Source organism: Puntigrus tetrazona, chromosome 3 (assembly GCF_018831695.1).
Source record: "Puntigrus tetrazona isolate hp1 chromosome 3, ASM1883169v1, whole genome shotgun sequence".
In the NCBI taxonomy this organism is placed as follows: Eukaryota; Metazoa; Chordata; class Actinopteri; order Cypriniformes; family Cyprinidae; genus Puntigrus; species Puntigrus tetrazona.
Window position 1 is genome coordinate 7,688,659 of NC_056701.1, and position 24,516 is coordinate 7,713,174.

The 24,516-nt window shown below is 37.2% G+C and overlaps 1 protein-coding gene across 10 annotated transcripts in view; it reads left to right on the forward strand.

The window, feature by feature from the left end:
- baiap2a (BAR/IMD domain containing adaptor protein 2a) overlaps nt 1–24,516 on the forward strand; it is a 69,489-nt gene that overhangs the window by 32,628 nt on the left and 12,345 nt on the right. For all 10 annotated transcript variants that reach the window (XR_006250506.1, XM_043235702.1, XM_043235706.1 and 7 more), the window contains exons 4-7: nt 8,119–8,180; nt 9,072–9,143; nt 12,411–12,548; nt 23,111–23,263. Coding sequence is in view for 9 of the 10 variants with exons in the window: in XM_043235702.1 (XP_043091637.1) it covers nt 8,119–8,180; nt 9,072–9,143; nt 12,411–12,548; nt 23,111–23,263 (425 nt within the window). In the remaining variant the exon portion in view is untranslated. The remainder of the gene's footprint in view (nt 1–8,118; nt 8,181–9,071; nt 9,144–12,410; nt 12,549–23,110; nt 23,264–24,516) is intronic.

A 24,516-nucleotide genomic window follows, 5' to 3' on the forward strand; every position in this document is an offset into this window, starting at 1 on the left:
TATTTGAAACCGATGATAAATGACATAAATCACATAAGCTGGAATTCAAGAGCAGTATTTATCTGCTGCAAAAAACAATCGTTTTTAAATTAGGATCACTTCTCTGAACTTGAATACATAAATGTATAAAGAACTTTTGTATAACCGCAGGCAAAATAATGAAAAAACACAGTGTTATGTAACATAATGTGTTTTGTTTTTTTACACTACAGTAAGTTTTCTGCTAACACCGGTAATGACGACTGTGATTCAGTGAATCGGTTTTTTTTTAATTAGTTAATTGAAATGAATCATGCATCCCAACAAACGGTCTCATTCAGACGAATCAGACTTCTCTACAGCAGAGAGAGGCTGTTCTTGGAGAGCGTGTTTGATTGTTGTTGGCTGGTCTCGACACATCTCCAGTCCAGCTCCTGCAGGGCACGTTTACCTCCTAGACACCTGCCTGGAAGTTTCTGGAGATCCTGAAAACCTTGATTAGCAGGTTCAGGTGTGTTTAATTGGGGATGGAGCTGGTCTCTGCAGGGAGACGGTGCTTCAGGAGCAGGATTGGACACTCCTGAAGTGATCTCAACAGCGGCTGGCTCGTGTTGTGCTTTCACTCATGAAAGAGCTGCAGCTGTGTGCAGGAAATAATGGTGTGTCTATGTTTGGCTTCATGAATATCTGCATGGCAAAAGATTGTGCTGACATGTGGCTTTACAGTGCGTTTTCATCGTTTATTTCGCATGCTTGCTGGTTTAGTGTGCAAATTGTAGCAACATGGGCTCAGCAATGAATCTGCAGCAATATTGCAAATGCAAGACGCAGGCCATTCACAACTGATCACGTTATGAGAAATTTTTACTTTAAGCAAACCTGGCTTCCAGTATGAGCAAATGTATCTTCATATACTGTATTGAAGTCAAGGAAAAATTATGGAAGTGTTACTGTGACTTGGTCAAAGTTTCATATCATGATAATTGCTGAAAATGTATAGCAAATATGAATAACAATACATATACAGGTTAAATGAACCACTAAACTAACTAAACTAAAAATTACATTTCAGCCAGTATATCTTTTATGGGCTGACATGTTCAGAATATATATATATATATATATATATATATATATATATATACATTTATTTTATATATATCTTTATATATATCTTTACATCACCTTTACGGTTTAAAAAATGTTGAGAGCATAGGCTTATGTCAAATTGCGAGTGATTTTTATATCGCAAAATAATAAAAACCTGACATATATTGCCGCCGTTCTGTGACAGTGATTCATAAGTTAATAATTGTTCATTCTTGATATGATAAATTATGCCCTGCTGCAAATAATATACAAAGAACTTTCCAGTGCAGAAATAGAATGCCATCCAATTTCAATTAATAATGCATTTGATTTGTGTTCAGATTTTCCACAGTGATGCAGCGCACCGGTAGCGCTAGAGCCTCTTGATGCCCTCCAGTGATTAAAATCACTGCACGTGTGAATGAGAACGCCACACACACAATACAGTGTGACACGACTAAGTGCTGTCTGATGTAGTGGATGCACCAGTGCACCGTGGGACGCGTGTGTTTTGTCAGTTGGTGGGGAGTGATGTAATCTGCTCGCTGTTCAAATAGATCGACGCATCTGTGTTAAGCTGATACACAGAGTCCTCCATTTTGTTCTTCAGAATCTGGGTTTGGCTGCAGCCCGAGCGTTTCTACTGTTTCCATGACACCCTGCAGCTTGACCATTGTCAGTGCTTCGCTCTGCTCTCCTCGTCCTCCTCCTCCCAGACTGGTCCAGCCTGTCGGGTTTGCCCGCGGCTCTCTGTTAGTGACGACACTCCTGCACTTCAGACGTTCTGACAAATGTTTGCATGTGAAGCCGGCGAGGTGAGCCCGGGACAGGAAGTACAGGGCGACTTATTTGGCTAGATGGAACTGATCCAAATGCTCGCAGGTTTTTTTTTGTTTGTTTTTTTTTCTGTCCAAGTAGAGACATGCAAGGCTGTAGGTGCAGATTTTACCAAGAATCTGTCCTCTGTCAGCTATGTATTGCTCATCCCTCTTTGCAGGTTGTGACAGAGGATAACTGAAGAAAAGTTTCTGGAGGTCATTCATTTATTTTTCTTGCTTTCTTAGTTGCTTAAAACAGCGTGAAAATAATTAATAATTCAAAATTTTAAAATTTTAAAATTTTTTATTACTATTATTTATTTATTTATTATTATTATTATTTGATATATTATTAAAAGGACAAATAATATTAGTATACACTAGTATTAATAATATAATTAATAAAACTATTTTTGTGTATGTAAATAATAATATTAATAATAAATATATAATAATGTCTATTATAAAATACTATTCATATTATTTGTACATGTTGTTACTATTAAACATTTATTTTATATTGTATTTTCTATGTATGTGTCAAAAATGTCAGGGTGATAAAACTGTTCTAATAAAACATTTTACATGATGGTAAATTATTATTATTATTATTATTATTATTATAAAAATAAGAAAAATGACAAACATTATATTTTCATATTGTTACTATGATTATTATTATTTTAATTTTTTTTTATTCTTTCTCAAAATTGTTATAGGTGATAAATCTTCCTTCATTTTAACAAATGTTTATTTTAACAATAACAAGAATATTACTATTATTACTTATTCAAATCTTCTTTTTTGTCCTGAATGTTAGGGAGATAAAGCTTTCCCATTAAAATGTCCCAGTTTTAATAATAATTGTTCTTTTTATTTCTTTGATTTCTTTCTTTCAATCCTTCAAACCTGCTTCACTGCTTTCACTGCTTATTTACTGTTTTATATGATCCAGTGATTAAGTTCGTCTGCAAAATCATGCAATGCAACGGATTTCCCAAGAGAACCAGCATTACTAACTGACAGGTATCCATTGTTCTCGCTGGTTGCGGGTTGTGAGGGAGAAAGGGAGACGGCCGTGACAGGCCCTGAGATAATGTGTGTGTGTGTGTGTGTGTGTGTGTGTGTGTGTGTGTGTGTGTGTGTGTGTGTGTGTGTGTGTGTGTGTGTGTGTGTGCGTGCGCGTGCGCGTGTGTGTGTTCTGGTTTTCCATGTCAAGCTCTCTGCAGTGACCGTGACTTCTCGCTGGCCCGTGGCTGTCAGTCAGTCAGTAAGGCTGTGCTCAAAGCAGAGAGAATGCGGATGTCACAAGTCCATTATAAAGAGCTTAAAGTACCTGCATACAAAGAGCTCCTGTCAGACACATCAAAGCCGAGGCAGCTTTTCTCAAAGGGTTTCGGTGTGTGATTTTGCTGTAAAAACTCGCTGCACATCTTTAACTACATATCAGATCAAAGACCTCGTATTTAAGGTCTGATATCAGTATTTTTATATTTTGCTGACTTACATTAATTCGGTAACAGCCGCAGACCCCGTTTCCTTTTGACTCGAGCCAAACAAAAATCAGGATTTCGGGTCTGCTTGCAAAGTGAATAAATGATGTGAAGGTGGAGCGAGGAAGAAGCTTTTCCAGTAACGTATCAGGAAGGAAGGTTTGGGTGTGTCTGTGTTTCTGTGTAAGGAAGCTCTGCTCTATGGTCACATGCAGGTTTTTTGGGAGTGACATTTAAATGTAGGAGCTAATCCTCTAAACTATCGTTACGAATTGTAAGAAAAGAAAAAGAAAAAAGAAAAAGTCACTTGCAAAATAGCATGGTTGATGCGGTGGTAACCGCAGCAGTGCTTTGGAGTTTGGGTCAGTGTTTGTTTTGTTTTTTGGGAGTTTTTTTGTGTGCATGTGTTTTGTTTTTTTTATTGCATAGTAACTAATCTGTATGTGTGTGTTTATGTATATGTGTGTGTGTGTAGGTGTGTGTAATTGTGTAGTTATATTTTTATTATGTTAGATTTATTTATATTATTATTTTTTTTATGTACTGTGTATGTAATCCATATTTATTATTCTACTACTACAGATATTTTAGTAAACCTTTCTCACAGCTTGATTTGCATGTTTTGTAATATAATATATATATATATAAACAAACGAGTGCAAAAAAATATAGTATATATATATATATATATTAATTTACCAGAAAAAAGTTGCACTATATTATTATTTTATATATATATATATATATATATATATATATATATATATATATATATATATATATATATATTAAAATAATAATAATTATATATATATATAATATATATATAATAAACTGCACAATGTCATTTAACCAGCATTAGGGAGACAAAGCATAACAGGAAATCATCAAAAGCATAAAAAAAATAAAAACTAAACTGTGTACAGAATCAGATTAAGCACAAGAACAAGAACAGGAGTGAACTGAGTGTGTAACTGAGTGTTGTAGAGCTACATTTGTTAACTGAATTAAGTTAAAAAACCTCTTTAGTTTGTAAGTCTGAGCACGACTCGTTCTGTTTAATCAGTTTAGGTGCCAAGCTGCGAGAGACCACTGTTTGTCCAGGAGATTACAAAACCTCATCACTCCGCACCTCATGTACCCGTGTATTTACCTGAGATTTACATGCCGGTGGGGTTCAATCACCAGATTAATTGCAATCAAGCCACTGAATTCATCTGGATTATTGTTTAGAATATCAAAGTGTCAGAATGACCGATTCAAACTTTTTGTGTGCGTGTGTTTTGTTTTTGGTCATTAAAGTGTGAAGCAACATCTTACACAGACACACACACATAAACACACACAGGTGTTTATCTAATAATGAACAGTAATTAAATAATTCAACTTTTATTAATATGAATTTCTGCATACACTTGTGCATTTTAATACTACATTTTATAAATGAACCTTAGTTAATGCTGTCAAACTGAACATTGCTGGGTAGAGGTACCTAATGTTAATATAAGAATATTGAAAAATATCACCCACCGTTTTATTAAAAGCATTAACTACCCAGGACAGATACACAGATTGCATATCAGCCAGTTTCACTCTTGTGATTCGAGGTTCGTCTGATTCGTAATATTTCAGATAAGCTTCGAATGATGGCTGTCTATAAATTATTTTGCAATTTCTTGCACTTGAGGAGTGGGTCGAGAATGGAAATGAATAAACGAGAGAACAAAATGTTCCCTCTGTTCCGAGTCTTTTTGTTCCTGCTCGAAAGCTTTCGACTGAACAGTTTTGGACCGCAAAGCTCATTTATACGAGTTTTTCTTTACTTTTAATATTCAAATAGAGATTAAAATTGAGATTAGTGCTCAAGTGAAACTCAAGATAGTGATCTGTAACAGCTGTACGACCCTTAAAGAATCGGTCCTTTCATTTACTACTTGCACTGCAAAGCCTGTTAGTAGTTTTCATAGACTACCAAAGGAACCATTTTGAAGAATCTTCACTTCACCCTTTTTTTTTTTACCACAACAAGAGTCTTTTTCGGCCTCGATGAAATCCCCTTAAAACTGGTCAGCGCATCTATTTTCTTTTGAGCTCATATAACATTTGGATGCGTAAACGCATGCGAAACATTTTACATTCATTTACGCTAGAAATCGACCCTCGTCTACACTGGCGTTTTCACTGCTTCTGCTTTACTTCCTCTCTCTCCGGAGGTACCTTCTTCTGGTCAAATCTTGAAGGCAGCATACATTTATTCCTCGCCGCCTTTGAAGTGTTCCATCCCGTTCCATGATGAAAAAACAGAGATGGCATCTGAAAGTTTTATTTGATGGCCAGTTTGTTTTAAATGTGTATTTCTGACTAACTTTTGATGTTCTTTCTAGATACAAATAAGTGTTATAATAATCCAAAATTTGTTTGGCTATCACGAAAACTTAAAACCGTCACGCCGTTTCAGAAGCCTGTCTAATATCGGTGCCTACCTGCAAAAACGTTACCTTCGAAGTCATTGCCTCGTAACCTAGAGAGTCGGCAGCCTTGGCTTTCAGACGCAGCACGTAACTATGGGTACAGCAGTGAGTATGACGTTATTGTTTACAAGGTTGTCAAGGATACGCAGAGCGAATGTGAGCGGACGCGCCATCGTTTTACACTGCAACGCAGCCCCAAAGTTTTCAATCTAAAACGGGCTTTTTAAAAGTTTCCGTTTTCAAGGTTTAGGGTTAGACTTGCGTAACCGTGGGAAAAGTAATGCATTTCGAAAATGCACTAGTGTCGACAGGGCCGTAGTATGTTGTTCATTTCAACAGCAATACAAAAGAGAAAGTTTTTTCAGTAAATTACTTTTTCCTTTTACTTTCACAAAGCCATAGAAATGGCTTTTGAAAACTGGGAATATGGGACTTTTGAGTATTTTGACTTTTGTTAATATCATCTGTGATATTCTATGTTATATTCACTGTTTACTGTTTGTAAAATTTGTATTACCTGGACTTATGAGATTAAAGGAGGTTTTATGTGTGTATGTGTGTATGTGTATATATATATATATATATATATATATATGTTTAAATTCCTATCTAAAATTTAAATCTGGTTATTTTACAGGTTTATTCTTTTTCATCAATTTTAAATTATTTTTAAAATCTTTTTTTTTTTTTTTTTTTTTTTTTTTTTAACATGTAAAATAAATGTGATATCTAGCAGAGTACTATTCTTAAATTGACTAAATATCATAAATATTACCTGCCTTCTAATATAATATCAGTGGCCATCAAAAAATCCATATTGGTCAACCATTTTCCCTCTTTTGCTGTTTTGAAAGCTACGGACCACTGTCTGCTTTCATTGTATGGAAAAAAACGTATGAACATTCGCCTAAATCTCTCTTCAACGAACGACAGAACATAAATAGGTTTGGATCGTGATGAGGATGAATGAGCATTGACAGGACGTTTGTTTTTGAGCAGACTAGTCATGATCTGTCTCTCCAGGAGCCTCTCTCAAAGCAATCAGCAGACCGTATTTCTGAACCCAGTGCTTCTGCTCTTCAGCGAGCGCTTCAATCACGCGTCCGTGGTGTAAACAAGCGCGCGGGGATGCGATGCGTGTTGTTACGCTGGACTGACTGTTAAATTGTCACGTATGAGGTGTTCAAGCATGCGCAAACTCGAGATCCGCTTTGCAGCGTGCTTGGAGACGTTCGGTAGCGCCTAACTTTAGGTTGCCATGCTGAGATGGGAGGAGGTCAGGGCGGCTCGCTGTTGTCTTCCATTGCTGTGTTGTTCTTTTCACAGTGTCTCACCGGGTCTCCTCTGTGCTCTGCTCACTGTCTGTTCCTTTCTTCACAATGCATTGCATATTCAGAAGCAGCAGCATGTAGGTATATGAAAAACAACACGATTTCCACCAGCTGCATGGCCTCTCTTTGTTTTTCTTCCTGTTTTAGTTTTCTTTGCTCTTTTGCAAAGAGTTTCACAACATTCTGACAGTCATCCTTGCAGGAGAAGCACTTTAAAAAATACAAATGGAACTAATTTCTGATTTACAGTTATGTTAGGCCATTTATTTTTTTTATTTTTATTGGTTCTGTTTCAAGGAGTAGTTCACTCAAAAATGTAAATTCTGCCCGTATTTACAGACCTCCGTGGCGTTCCAAACGCATATGCTGTTGTTTTTATATCTGTGGGACACAAAAAATTGATTTTTTGAGAGGAATCCTTTTTATAAAAGGGCAGTTCAAAGCGACCGTGTCTGTCAAGCTCCCCATAAAAGCCTTCAGAAGTTACATGATATCTTTCCACAGAAAAATAACAGCATATGGTGAGTAAAAAGGACAGAATTCCCATTTTTCTGCGAATTGTTCCTTTATTACACTGAGATTTTGAAACCCTGTTTTGACATGCTCTATATTTTGGGTTTCTGTCTTTGTTCTTCACCCTTTCACCCTGTTGTTAATTTCTGTGTCTCAGTGTTTAACGTCTTTGACCGTGTCATTGTCCCTATGTTTGCCCGTCTGTGGTGTGTGTGTGTGTGTGTACGATGGCATGGTTGTAATGCACGTTGGGATTTATCTCGCCTCTCTCCCTCTCTTTCTTTCTTTCTGGCCTACTTTTCTTCCCTTAACTCGATCTAACTGTCTCTTTAACCTCTCAACATTTGTTCTCACTTGAATCACATGATTATGAGTCCATTTCCTGTTGTCCTCTTAAACTGACGTCTGTCCCTCTTCTCCGCAGGGGACGTGCTTTTCCAGATGGCAGAGGTCCACCGACAGATTCAAGTGCAGTTAGAGGAAATGGTCTGTACTTTTTTTTTTTTTTTTTTTTGACTGCCATCCATTTTGCATCCTTAAAGTATCCGTTTTGCATATATTAGTTTAGAATTAAAAAAAATCTTGGCAGGTTCGATAAGAGTTAAATCCAGTGAATTTTAATGTAAATCACAGTTTACGTGTACCAAGCTTCACGCATAGGAATTGCATAACAAAGAGGATTTACACAAGTTTGTAATATCTTTTGACCGTATCAAAGCATGGAAATAGAGTAATATATTTACAGGTGTTTATGAAACAAGTTTTCTCTGGAAAACAATGCTACAGCCAGTTATTGTCATGAGTTTTTTGTTTTGTGCATCCGCCATTATACGCAATAGTTTTTCAACTATTGCCAGGTGGTGTAAAATCCAGCATATCCAAACAAACTGGTCAGGCATTGCAGATCCTACGTGATCTAAAAATCCTCAGCGTCCATCTGAAAATTTATCTGACCTGAAGCAAATTAAAATCGGTCCCTTCCATTGTCAGTTTAACTCGTTTCTGTTGCTCGTCTTCAATCTGGCAACCTGCATGAGTATCGAAGAGGAGGGGGTGGGAAAAACAACTCTCTCCGGTATTTTCAGTTTGGACTGCAGTATAGCTGTCAACATTACATACTGCACCCCACTGTAACCGCAGTAAATACACAACCTTGACGTTCCTCATGTAAAACCCTCTGGAATGCGGAGTTGTTACTGTAAACATTGAGGGATGTCTAATTTTCTGTCCCCAACATTATACTAAAAATTATGTCGATAGTACATCGAACACATAACGTTTCTGGGTATGTTGTATAATCTGCACACATCTGGGTTTTTAGAAAGCCAATTTACATTTTTATTGTTTTTGCATTTTGCTTTTTGCTTTTTGCTGCAGTTGAAATGCTTCCACAACGAGCTGCTGTCGGAGCTGGAGAAGAAGGTGGAATTGGACGCGAGATACCTGACTGTGAGTCCACAGCACATCCCACTCCTTCTGATAACTTAACAGACTGACAGAAGTGCTTCTCCTCTACTTTAGTAATACACATTTCTCTTTAGGAGCAACCGACACAGACACTCACCGCGCACACACTCTCCATAATCCGTTTGGGTTTTCCAGTGAATATGTTTCCCATTTCACTTGAAAATGCATGAGATTATGAAAGCAAAGTGGCTTGTGAATGGCATTTTAAACTGACTTTACAATTCAAATTATAGTCGGAATGAAATTACCCAAAAGTCTCTTATGTTCAGTACAAAATATAAACATTATTGCAATTTAAAATAACTATTTTCTGTTAGGATTTTTTAAAATGTAATTTATTCCTGTGACACAAAGCTGAATTTTCAGCATCTTCAGTGTCACATGATCCTTCACAAATCATTCTGGTATGCCGAATTAAATATTTCTTATTATTAACATTGCAAACGGTTGCTTAATAATTTCTGTCACTTTTGAGCAATTAAATGTGTCCTTGCTGAATAACAATATTAATCTCTTTAAATAAATATAAAATCTTACTCATGCCAAACTTTTGTAGTGTAAATGTGGATATTTAGCAATTTTTTGAGTTGCATTTTGTCTTACTACTTGGCGGTCTGATGAAAAAGTGAGCCAAGAATAAAAAAAAAAAAAAAAAAAAAAAAATCTGGATGACATTCCTGACTCTGCTTTGGTTACATGCTCCACATTTTGGCAAATGTAACAGATTATTTGCAAACAATTTACATTTATGGATTTGGCATATATGCAAAGCAACTTATCAGTGCATGTGTTCGCTTGATTCAAACACACAACTATTGGAGCTACAGAAAAGAAAAATAAACACAGTTCACTGCACACTATATATACTGCAGACTTCGTTCTTACTAGTCGGTATGCCATTCCAAACACTCCCATAGATCTTGTAGAAATGCGTCTTGTTTTCTTGTATAGCAACGGCTATGTTTTCCCATCGCTCCCGTTTCCACTATTTTCAACAAATGAAAGTACACAATTTGCGGCAGATTAAAGTATGTTTGGAGCAGTGCTGAGAGAGATATCTTTAGACTGTGAGTGGGTTGGAGAGGATCTGTGTAGAGCAGTTCATTGGGGGGGGTTTGGGCGACTGGGATTGGGCGTCGCTTGTCATCACATTGTATTCAGATAAAATTAAAGCCTTGCTGTCTTGCCTTATTCAGCGCTGGAGAGAGCGGTCTGCGGTCGTTCCCCTTGGAAACCAAACACTTTTTTTTTTTTTTTTTTTTTCAGTCCGCACATTCTGTGCAACACGTCGAGTCTTCTCCGGAGATCATCGTGAGATCTCTATTTAGTTCTGGATGACTCTTATGATATCCGTTTTGTGCCTCTGCCGTAATAGAACAATTTCATAAGCACAGTAAAGTACAGTTATGATTTTATTTGGTACTAGTTAATCTGAAGGAAATGCTTCAAATGCGTATTTACGTCAGCTGAAGTTAACCAGCCACACGCTCCATCTCTTAAATTCCTGGAGAAATCATGATCCGTCAGACCAGATTTTTATTTATTCCTGTAATGCCTTGTAAATCATTCATATGGTGAGAAAGGGGGATCGTGGCTGTCGAAGCAGAATCTTCCGTTCTCCCGCCGAAGATTGAGTGATTGCTCCATCACTCGCATGTAACGCTGTCTTTGTAGACACTTTCCTGCTGCGCAAGAATCTGGTCGAGCTGCCAAACTATTTATAGACGTGTAGTCTAGAGATCATTCTCTCGGCGTACCTTGTGTAGGATGTGCGAAGATTCATATATCTAGAAATTCTCAGCCAAGTGTATCAGCCTCCAGAATTTGGCCGTGAGCCATGTATGGTGCGGTTGGGAGAGGAGACCTTTGCCGCTTTCTTCTGCAGACATCAGAACGCTCTGCCCCGAAACCCCAGACCTTTAGCTCTGCTCCAGACCTCAGTGAAACGCATGGCCAGACCGCGATTGAAGGAATCATGAGGGGAGCCTGACTTAAAGACTGTTCTTAACAGTTGCTGGCAGAGCTGTGTTGCTTTCTCAGATGTTCTGGCTAAATTGTAAGGCAGCATCGCAAGTGTCCGTCTTCAAGAAGACAGCCCCAGAACTGAGAATGTGCACTTTAGTCACTTTACTGGATGATTACTGAACAGATGAATCAGATGTGCGAGACTGAGGTTTGATGCTCAGTTTATATGCAGTATGTACCTGGCATACTGCTGTCACGTCACATCTAACTTTTTCCAGCATCTCAAACCATGAGCGTGGTGTCATTAAGGTGCCACGTCAAGTCATTTATATTAGAATATTTATGTATTGATTGTGAAAAGTAGGATTCTGAAGGTACTCGTACAGCATTTTATCAACACTGAAAAATACTGATAAAACTGGTATCGGTGTAATATTAGTTTTAGTAGTTGTCATCATTGTTGATGATGATGATTTTTTTTCTGTTATTAGTAAGGACTACTTCACTCAAAAGTGAATCTGAGTTACGAAATCAGTTCATTTAGTAATGAAAGTATTTATATTCTACTAATGCAACAATAATAATGCAACAATAATAATAGTTAATTGTCAGATTCACTTGTGAGTGAAGAAAGTCTGTAGGACTGTGCTGATAAAAATCACACACACATACATAGTTGTAATTATTATAGTAACTATATTGGTATTGGTATATATATATAGTGCTGTCAAACGATTGTTTGCGATTTAGCACAAGTTTTTGCTTATGTGCTGCCTATATTTAGTATGTATAAAATATTTTCAAAATATATACTTGTGTGTATTCATATACTGCATACGTTATTGCATTATGGAAGCAATTATCGATGAATAATTATTTCACAGCACTAATTAATAATATTATTATTATTAATGATAAGAATAGTAATTATAACGGTTATCATTATAGCAAGTATATTGTGATTATTACTATTTATGTATTCATAGTCATATAATTAGTATTAATAATAATAATAATTGTAATCATAATAACTGTATTGCAATATAGTATATATTATCTTTATATTGAATCCTGAGTGTTATCTGTGTACTGCACACTAGTGACCATTAAGTAAGTTCCTGTTTTAGACTACTCCGAGCAGGGCAGTAGACAGCAGACAGCGAGCGTTTCAGAACTTGACTTCTGTCTAGTGGGCTTTGACTCCCGTGTCTTTCTTAGAGCGGTAGCTGCAGTCTGATGATTTCTGCATTTACCAACAATGTCCCTGTGTTTTTCCTCCTGAAGGCGGCTCTTAAGAAGTACCAGATGGAGCACAAAAGCAAAGGAGAAAGTCTGGAGAAATGCCAGGGCGAGCTGAAGAAACTGCGGAGGAAGAGCCAGGGCAGCAAGAACCCCTCCAAGTACGGCGAGAAGGAGTTGCAGGTGAGCCCCCACGCCACCGCCACCGCGGGCCGCGAAACACAGCTAGCGTGTCACTGTGGGCTCCTCCGAGGCCTTTGAAAGGGACGGAGGTGGATGGATAGGCACTGGTTCAGCGAGACCACCTACATCATGTTAATGCTGGGATGATTTTAACGGCGTCTGAATGTAAGAAGTGCTGCGAGCCTCTCGTGGCAGAGAGAACACAATGGGTGGGCGAAAGCCGTAGGTGTGTATACAAACGGCGCTGCGGCATATCAGCTAAGAGGCTGCTCTGTACACACACACACACACACACACGCAAACATCACGCTTGTTTTTTACTGACTTTCAACCCTGTGTAAACTGCGCAAGTGGACCCCAACCCGCCGTATTAATTGCGGTGTGTGAATGCCGGCCTGCTGAGAGGAGTCTTACACCGTGACAGCGGGGTCGCGGAGACCAGGCATAGATCAATAAGCAAAGTGCATGCGCTCTCGGAAAGCTTACTCGCTCTGCTAGGTGTGAAAGAACGGCCCTCCTGACCCCATTATGGAGCCATGGTGTCTCTGATGGGCTCGCGCTTCTTTAAAACCTAGCTCTGCCAGTGTGTTTTAGCCATTTACATTAAAACTAAATGTAATCCGAAAGTCGTAGTTTTACCGTAATTGTTATTCATTTTCAGGGTTGGTTTAGCAACTGTCCTCTTTTTCAGCCGCCGCGGTTCCGGGTTAGTTTTCCAGAATATTTTTTTTTTAAAAAGACTTCATTAAAAAGCCATGAACCAACCAGCAATGTGAATCGCAACGAGCAAAAAAATCAGTAGAGGGCCGCACTTAATAGCATTTAATGAGGGGAAGGACTACAGTTCCACGAAGCACTGCGTATTATATAATAAAAATAATATATAACTATCTAAAGATGTTGATTATGTATATAGAAGCAATGTATTTTGTTTATTGCAGAATATGGCAAGGCAAGTCTTTTATTTATCAAGCTTGCATTTTCTCATATAAATACATTTGCAGAATAGGAATAGGCGGTATTCATTAGAAACTGTATACAAAAGACTTCACGGCAGGTAATTTTCTGTATTCCTAGCTAAAGCTAATAATGATAACCCTGAGTGTGCGGCTGGATTCCTCCCTGAGGCCGTGAGCGTGTAGGAGCAGGTATCCGTCACTGAATGCTGTCGGGTGGTTTGAGATTTGGGTCGAGAGTTTATACAGTAAATGTACCCATCTACTGCCGGATGCCCTGCAGATTGTGAGCTCAGGTTGAGCCGAGCTTCACTCGCCTCAGACATCCATAAATATTTTGAGTGTTGTGATTTATCAAAAGAGGCCATGACTTGCATGCAGCGATTTTTTTCGCTTTTTGTTTTTTGGATATTAAAGGATGTTTTACATGATAGAGTTAAGATGTTCATTAAATTGTGGCAAAAATTCTTATACTCGCAATTCAGTGTCACATGATTACCATTCAAAAGTTTGGGGTACTTAATATTTTTTTATTTTTTGAAAGTAAATTAATATTTTACTCAACAAGATTGCATTAAATAGATTGAAAGTGACATTAAAGACATTAATAATGATATAAAAGTTAGTTTTTTTTTTTCAACTTTCTATTCATCAGGTCTTGAATGCATGCCATTTTCAACACTGACAATGTTTATTGGGCAGCAAATCATTATTTTTAAAGGATCATGTGACACTGAAGACTTAAGGATGCTTAAAAAAAATTGCTTTGCATCACAAGATTAAATTACGTTTTAAAATATATGAATTTTAGTTATTTTAGTAATAGTAATATTTAACAATATTGTTTTTACAGTATTACAGTTTTTATCAATTAAATACAGATTTGCTGAGCATCAACAAAACCAACCCCTATCTATCAGCTGTTTTACATCATTTAGTTTACTTGCCTGATGTGTCTCATCCAGTCATAATACCCGTTTCGTGAATGAAGCAGTAAGTGTCAAGTTTAAGAACACGTTTACCCTTGGTAAAATCACTGCAACACGCTACGGATTAGCTTTAATAAAAGAAAACAGAAACAGATGTTCAATTAATAGTTTGATGTATTAATATTAATGCTTGCTAAGAGTTTGTTTCAGAGCCTACAGTTGCCAAGCAACAAAGTCACTCACCACATTAATATATAATGTTTGGTCACGGTGTGTGTGTGTCTGTGTGCATTCAGCGACCCTGAACACAGCCCATTCAATCAAATGCTGTACAATCACGCATTTAAAAAAATATATAATATAAGTTATTCTGTAAAATATCGATTCTCGGTGCCTGTTTCCGTTTAAAAAAGCAGCGCACCTTTCATTTCCCCCTCACAGCTTGTAAATGTGGCCTTGAGCGAGAGCCAGAAAAGTCAACTGATTTAGTCGCAAACCCCGGGGTCCTATAAAGCAAAGTCTGAGTGCGCGCGCGCGCACATAAATTCATATACTTCATCTCCGTATTACCATAAATCACGCCGTTATCGCTCGAGAGCGGAGGTCGACGGATTGCGATTCATTGAAAAAAGCTCCACGAACACGCGCGAGTTGACTAGCTTGTCTGAGCACGTTGTTCAGAGGACCGTTTATGCACTCCGTTTTTGTTTTTTTATCGCCCTCGTCTCCGCTGCACCTCCGTCCCCTCTTCTTCTTTTCCCTCTTCCTGTTGCTGCTGAAATAATTAGTCGCCGAGGTCCCTCTGAACATGCTAATTAGCTAATTATTCAGTTCGGTAGAGTGGTCCGAGGTGCGGCGGGAGGGACGCGGGATTCGGCGGAGGTCTGTGGCGTCGGCGCTCGCTGTGATATCGCGCGTTAACAGACATGTCGCGCTTTTGAACGCCGCGCACTCCTCGGCGAGTTCGGGGAAAGCAATTAGAGTATCTACAGAAGAACACTCGCACGCGCTGTTAGCGCACGCGACTCCGGCGCGAGACTTATCCCGGGAGCGCGGGCCCGGAGAGGGGGAAGCGGCAGGACTGCTGATGTCAGAGGAACTAGATGAGCCGCGGCTATATCGGGCGGACGCAGCGGGGGACGCAGCGGGAAGCGTTTAAGTTTGAGAAGGCTTTGTGCTTCAGACATAGACGGACGCCGCTTCCCGGTGTCCAAACAACTCTGCGAGCGCCGGGTGATTTAAGAAGTGACTGCCTGTTAAAAAATTGTACATTATTTTTAGTAACTTGAAACTATTACAACACGCATGCATGCATATATTTAAGAAAATAAGTAATAAAGAATAATAAGTAATAATAATAAAAATATATATATTTCTCAGTAGCGAAAGTCGTCATAGTTGGGTTGACATAAAAAAAAACAGTGATTGAGACAGTACCACATTTATTTATTATTATTATTATTATTATTATTATTATTATTATTATTATTATTATTTTTTTTGCATTTCTAAAAACCTGATGAGAGAAACAAATTGGCAGTGGGGTTATGCTATTATTTATATATTATTATATATATATATATATATATATATATATATATATACATACATACACACACACACACATATATATAAAAACTTTGTCATGATGACGACCGTCATCACAGTCTTGTGAAAACGGTCTATTAATCGTTTGACGGCACTGAAAATGTATTTCTTTCCTGAATAAAATTAACTGTTCTTCATTTGAATATTCGCAGGACACTTCGATAATGTTTGCCACCTCTCAGTAAATCGATAAATGAAAATGCCAAAGCACTACAAAAGATTTTGTTCATGGTAAATGTATAAGTTCAGTGGTATGAACTGTTGACATATGGAAATGTTGCATTGCACAATGATCTGGACTACAAAACCCACTTTTCTCGAACCCCAAGTCAACATTTGGAGGCCTCTCTATCCTTCCGGCAAATTTCATGGCTCATAAAATATAAAATGGAAGAATGTGAAACTGAGTTTCATTCAGAGGCCTAATCTGAAATTACATTTTCATAATATTTTGTGCAGTTGCTGATATTTTTATGACAGAACATATAATGCACTGCGGTACATTTGAAATGTTATTCTAAACTCATATACAAGTCATATTTGATATTTTAACCTGATTTTTTTTTAGTTTCAGTAGGTGTTCATCTTGAAATATTACTAATAATACTTAAGTTATTCTTATATATTTTATGCAATTCGGATTTCAAATCAAAAAGACAACCTAAATGGTGCCAATTTTAATTCTAAAATTAGTGCTGTCAATCGATTTAAAAACAAATATATTATTTGCACATTTTATATTGCAATAATTTAACCTTCTATCTTTAAATAATTAAGATGTTATATTTTTAATATTTGTTTAATGTCATCTTTTTATGACTGAAGGTAACACTACTGATCTAAAATAATAATGTCTAAAATAATTGTGTAACAATTTTACCATCATTTCATGATATTACATAACCGATATTTAACAAATGACTATAGCCATTCACCATTACAGCTATGAAGGTAAATTCTAATTTAATTTCTAATTACAATAAGGTAGTTAGGAAGGAAATAAGCAGAAAATGGCAACATTTATCAACACTAAATTCTAAATGAAATATAGATAAATCCTTAAAGCTGCAAACTGTATTGACTACTGCTTTTTTTTGCGTGTTCTTTGACGAACAGACATCACAGCAGCTGGGTTGTTAGGTTATTTTGGCTGCTTTTAAGAGCCAACGCTGCTGAACGCGACACAGACCTGACGCGCATTGTATTTTCTCACAACTCTTTATTTTTTCCGATCCATTTTCGGTCTTTAAGTCTCTAATGAGCTGACGAGTTGAATCAAGTGTGTTATTTGAGGGTGACGGTTTTGAAAACCAGCCCATTTCAGAGACGCAATTCTTAAATGTGACTCATGTATAACAAATAAATAGCTAACTTGATTCGCAGTCCTTAGAGTTTTGCATATCGAATACGATACAGTCGGCTTTAAAAGGCTAAAAAGGCCTTTTTTTGATCGATTCATGACATGTTACTGCTTTTCCTGGCACGATTATATAATATAAAACCCACACATACCGAAAATTCGTAATAAACATGCAGTATATTCAATGCAACCAATGATGTGCATGCTGTGCATGGATTTTTCTTTTGAAATGTCGTCAGCAAACAGGTTTCTGTCTTTTCCTGTTCAATCAGATTCTGCAAGAACTATAGTATTTTGAAAACATTCTGCGGTAATACCGTGGTACTTTCGATAAACATCATGGCACTGCATGATAAAGAATGTGTTTGAGGTGAACTGCGGCTTTAGTACCGTAACGCTGTTCAGAAACGCAGCACTGTAGATGTTTGCGTGCTTGTGTAGTGCTGTTCATTTCAGATGAGCAGTTTGTTGGAATAGGTGTTGTTTTGTGGAGAGGAATTCAAGATAGTGTTGACACTAACGTAAGCATAACAATACCCGTGTCTGGAATTTCCCTGCGGTACATGTGTCTTCGGTTTCACTTGTTAGAGAAATGTGCCTCGTGTCATAATAAACGTCGGATTGGACCGGTTCGACATTCCCCAGAATGCAACGCTGCTGGTTTTAGTGAGGTTTTCGGTTTTCTCCACGTTAAAGTAACGCATTGTTGTCCCTTTGGTCTGCACACCATTTCTCATTTTATTTCCGATCACATACACCACCGATACGGAGCATGGGGCCAGTAAGAAGTCTTTTCTGCTCACCTGCAAGGCTGCATTTATTTCATTTAGAAGTACAGTAAAAACAGTAATATTGTAAAACATTACTGTTTTCTCATGATAAGCATTTATTTGAAATGGAAGTATTTTATACCTTTTACTGATCAATTCAATGCATTCCTGTTGAATGAAAATCATTGTCATTCAGGAAATAAAAACACATTAGTGCTGCCAAACAATTAATACAAAATAATGTTTTTGTTTTTTTATATAATTAATAAATATATATGATATGTTATGTATTTATTTATACATATTAATACACACAATGCACACACATATGTAAACAAAAACTTATGCGATTAATCTTGGATGCGATTAATCGTAATTAAGCATTTGACAGCACTAGAATTAATATTATTTATATTTGACGATTTAAGAAAAAAATGATATCGTAGTTGCTGTAATGTAAGACCAGTAAACCTTTCAGCCCCTCTTTCCCCCGTCTCCATTAATAACTAGAGCGTATGTGCTAAAGTCACATGACCTGTGTGGCATCTTTCACAGCGGCTGATTGAGCAGGTCTGACGGCTTCCGTATCTGAAACGAAGGGTCCTGCCTTCTCCATCCATCACTCCGTCAGCACGCCTGTCGTCCGCGTCATGCCTGTCTTCTGCCATGACCTCTAATGCATCTTTTCATCAAACACTCGTTCGCCATGTTCTGGATTTCCGTTGCGCTTTTCCTCATTTCACCTCCTGTGCTGTCGTACCTCACTGTGTCTCTTTCACACTGCAGTACTCTATGACTCATAGTGGAGTTGTATCTGTGTTTTTATTCTGGAGGGGAAATGAAAACACTCCGCTATATCTGCACTGTAAAGCAAGTTTGTAACTCTGATTGATGGATTTATCCTGCAAGACGAAATCTAACTTTTAAGTCCAAAAATGATCCTTTTTTCATGCATCGTTTGCTTTTTTTGAGTTTTTGTTTCACTGGAAATATGTTACATTATCCAGGTATAAAGGGGTTTTGAACAGTGTTTCATGCTTTTTAAGTGTTTGTGTGTACACTTACATCCATACAAATTAATCTTAAAAATAAATATTTTGTTGTTTTTGATTATAAGCAGATCAGAATTAAAAAATTATGATAATAATAATAAAAATAGTGGAATGAAATTCAAGATCAATGAGTAAAATGATGTAGATTTCATTCTGAATTTAGTAGTAGTAGTAATTTTGTATTTAATTATTATTTAATATACTACATTGACATTATGTAAAGTACAGTTTTGTTAATATTTTAATTTTATTACATCATTATTTAAATATTTAATCTTAGCTTTTTTAATTGCCTAATGTATATAGTTTTTATAGTATATGTATGAGTGTATATATATATATATATATATATATATATATATATATATGTATATATATATATGTATATATATATATATATATATATATATATATATGTATATATATATATATATATATATATATATATATATATATATATATATATATATATATATGTGTGTGTGTGTGTGTGTGTGTGTGTGTGTGTGTGTGTGTGTGTGTGTGTGTGTGTGTGTATATATATATATATATATATATATATATATATATATATATATATATATATATATATATATATATATATATATATATATATTATCACGTTCTCTGGACTTTTATTATTGTTTTGTCGTGTGCCATGTGTTCCGTTTGACCCACTTTTAGTTAATTGTCTCAGCGTTTACACCTGTGTCTTGTTTATGAAGTGATTCCGTTGAATATTTAAGTCCTGTGTTTTCAGTTCCGTGTGTCCGATCTCGTCCTTATTTGCGTGTGGTTATTATCCCGTCTGCCTGCCTGCCTACCTCTATTTATATTGTTTATTTCGTCATCTGAGTAGATTAAAACTCTTTATTTTCAGTTATACCCGTTGTGTGCTCTGTGCTTATCACTCTTTGCTGACACACACATACACACATATATATACATATATATATATATATATATATATATATATATATATATATATATATATATATATATATATATATATATATATATGTGTGTATGTGTGTGTGTGTGTGTGTGTGTGTGTGTAGAATTTTAGAAGTAAATGTGAATTATTTTGGTTGCTTTAAGTTGGTTAATGATAATAACTGATGACTAAATGGGTATTTTTACCTAAATATATACAGTCCCAAAGTCCCTATGAAATTTGATGAGATTTTCCACTGAAACGTGGATTTGTACTTTAACAGTGGTTTTTGTTAAATAATATATAATAGCATTTAGTTTTCAGGTCACAGTTTGACACAACACGATACGCTAGCGACACGTGGTATAGTTTCGCTAGATATTAATCTGAATAAACCCCTAACAAGGAAACGATTTGTTAAGTAGTTTTTCTGGAAGAGGACGGACATTTTTAAAGTGCGTAACAGTAGCTTTCGTCGAGTTTTTGGACTAAATTAGCATATACGTTAAATATATGAACCAAAACCAACACTTCGTCTGTAATTCAATCTTCTGCTGCAACGTAAAGCGGTTACCATCGGTGTAAAACTAGCGCCAACCTGTGGTTGAAACCTCAAACTGCACGGGCTCAATTCAGTCAGGACCCTGTGTTTTGTTGTTGAGTCGTGAACAAAGGTTATGTTTCGACTCTCGGTCTTGTTCTGTGCTCTCCTCAACAAGCTCTCATTTGAGAGAGTTCGGTCTACAGGAGCCAAAGTAGATAGAAGTCCATCAAATCTCTATAAAACTGCTCCTACTGGTTTTACAGCTCATTAATTTACATCCCAATCTTCATTTCAACGCAGTCGGGCTTTCTCCGTGTGACCGTGGGAGATTTTCTGCTCCATTAGATTTCTGACTCTGACTTATTCCTCTGCGTTCGCTCCCTCTATAAATCCGAAGTAGTTTCCATCATTGATTCTTGATGGCGTCTGAAGCGCTTTCCTCATTATAATGCTTTTCTCATCACTTGTCTCATTCGAAACGATATAACCAAAATGCACGATAATACCAGTGGGCAACGGGGAGTCCCCCTCGTCCTGTTGTGGGTAAATTGGAATAGGGCACTAAAACACCTGGATGTGTTGAGATAATGAGTTCTGTAATGGTTCTGACATTTCCGGGAGCTGAGAGATCCCACTGGGGATGTGAGAGAGGGAGATGGCGAGGTGATTATGGGCCAATCAGCAGAGAGCTGCTAGAGAAAAGATCCTTTTAGTATTCATAAGTAAAACTATCGCGCAGACATCTAAAGCGAATTCATATATTCATAGCACTCCTACTCGGGTTTTAATCTGGAGTACAGTCACAGACAAAACAACGCTAAAAAGCACCCGTTTTGTTGCTCTATAATGCACGAATATATGATAATCATTCAGTACTGTGGTACTGTCGCAATTCTTTTTGTAGAGGACAGGCGTACTACTCCGACCAATTATTAGTTATAATTATTTAGTCTCTATATTCTCTTGAAGTTCCTTGTCAGTACTAAAAAAAAAAAAGAGTTTAACAGGCTGGTACTAAGCGAGAGGATTTTAAAAGGGACAGTTTACCCATAAATGAACATCCTGTCATTACCTACGCGTTTCTTTCCAAGCTCCTTTGAATTGTTTACTTTAAGTATAAAAAGTGATATTAAAAAAAAATTGCTACTATTGCACTATTTAAAAACAAAAAAACAGGAAAATGTAACAAAAGATTTCCATTTTAAATAAACGCTGTTCATTCAACTTTTATATGCATCAAAGAATTCAGGAATCTAAAAAAGTTTCCACTGAAATATAAAGTGTTATAAAACTTTTTGTGCATTGATAGTGATAAGAATAAGTTTCTCAAATAGCACATTTGCATATTGGAATGATTTCTGAAAGATCGTGCCACACTGAAAACTGGAGTAATGATGCTAAAAATTCAGTTAAAGTAATTTATATTGTTAAATTGTAATAATATTTCATAATATTACTCTTATTACTGTATCAAAAATGCCTACTGTATGTGAAAGAGATTTTTTTTAAGATTTAAAAGTCCCATTGGCATGAAGATTTCACTTTTTAAGGTTTTTTTTTTTTTTATATAGCCCCTAGCCTGCTTATGGTCCCCCAGGTGGCTAGAAATGTTGATAGATGTCAACCAAGCTAACGTTACAACTAGTCACTAGGACAGCTAATCACAACAATGCATGTACTGTATATAAATGATCAGTTTGTTGTTTTACACTGTCGTGGCAATTTTAAAAACCGCTCATAAATGTAAGAGACAGACTCAATAAATGGTCTTTAAGGATTTTATTCTTGTTAGAAGGTTAGACAGTCATACAGAAATGCATAGTTTGCTTCAGAGTGCCACAAAGACGACAGGGCGGTCCTGCCATTTATACTGTAACATCGGGTATGCGATCATATTTGTAATTTGAGGCTGCATTAAATTCAACATCACAACAAGATGATCTTAAGCTCCTTATGTAGCCAAATCTGTGTTGTTTTGAAAGAGCTACCTCAGTCTTCCCTTTGTTTTGCATCCAGCTAGCGTTGACATGATTGTGACGTGTTACTTTTGATTGGCCCGGTCGTGCGTCACTCAGAAAAAAACAGACCAATCAGAAGAGAAGCTCACAACCTGTTTTTGACAGAGCTCCTAAAAAAGGATCTGTAAAACATATTGATATGCTTTTTGTTACTTATTCCACAAACATACATTCTTAAGGACATACACACAAAATAAAACTCCAAAAAGGTGTACACCATGGGACCTTTAAAAAATCCCAGCCCAGTTTGTTGAACTGCAGTGTGTAATTAATTCCACAGCAATTTTTGGTTCTTGAGAAAATTACGCATTTATTTACAAGCTTTTTGCATGCGTTAACCACGAGTTTTGTTCTGTAGCTAACTGCTTTTCCTTTCCTTTATCTTCCTCAGTACGTTGAAACCATCAGCAGTAAACAGAGTGAGCTGGACAGCTTCATTGCAGAGGGCTACAAAACAGCACTTTCAGAGGAACGTAGGAGATACTGTTTCCTGGTGGACCGCCAGTGCGCTGTGGCCAAGAACAGCAGCGCTTACCATGGCAAGGTGAGACCCAGATGCTTTTTCCTTTGCTGTACAAGATAGACAGCATCACCACTGATGTACTTTCACAGTCTCTCCTGTAATATGGCTGAAGACAGCAGCAGTTGCCATGGCAATCCCCAAAGATCAACCCTCACAACCATCTCCGTTGGGCACAGTTTGTTTGGGCTTATTGCAAAGATGAGGTTTATTCTCCCCTGCAATTGTGTGTGTTCTCCAGGAGTGCCTGTGAAGTAATGCACACCGTTTCTGACATATCAATTATCCGTAATAACGGAGCCACTTCCCCATGGTAAAACCACATTGTTGTAACTCCAGTCTGCATGCAGAGCAGTTATTAAAATCAGCAGGTGTTCCCAACCCATATGCAATCTGCTTAAATACGCCTTTTTACATCTGTACACTAGTGTGTGAGCTAAAGGGATGTTTGCACATGGCAATTTTCTGTCATTGTATAACTTGCTCGGACTAAAGCGTAAACCCTGACCGCGGACTAGACATGTGGTGATGTCTTCTGGGAATGTAGATGAGGCTGTAGGGATGGGCGAAGAGAAGTCCTTCGTTTTCAAGAACATCCTGTCCAGTAGCTAATCAGTACGGAGGCGTGTGTGGGAAGAGTTCAGAAAGGGCGCGCTGAAGAGGGAGAGAGAGCGAGTGTGGTAGAATCAGGAGCCGTGAGTGTGTTGTGTGCGTGAGTCACCAGGAGTGGGCGGCAGGACGGAGACGAAGGCCCCTCACCCACACTGCAGTGTGCTGTGCCGTAAGTGGTCCGAGATGTGAGAGACCTATTAGCAGTTGCTCAGAATCACCAACAGTCAATCGCTGTGAATATGATGTAAGGTGAATTATGCGTTGAAAGGATTATGCCAGTTTAAAAACCAAAAGCAGGACGTCATGAAGATAGATGGAGATCACGGAAAACCACTCTCAACAGTCTAACATCAACCGAAAACTACTCGGAACACCATAGCAGCACAACGAAAACCACCAACGAAATATTCACACAGAATGCTCTGATGCCACAATGCAAACAATGCACTGAAAACCACTCCGAACACCCTTACAATATAGTACCCTATAACTAAAACCCGGTCAGAACACCCTAACAATCATCAAGTAAGCAATAAACCTCTTAAAACACCCTGGCAACCTTAGTTCCTCACAAAAAAAACTCAGAACACTAACTACACACCTTAAATCACTTAAAATACCCTAGCAACAACCCAGAACGTTCTAACAACTTACTGGGAACCACT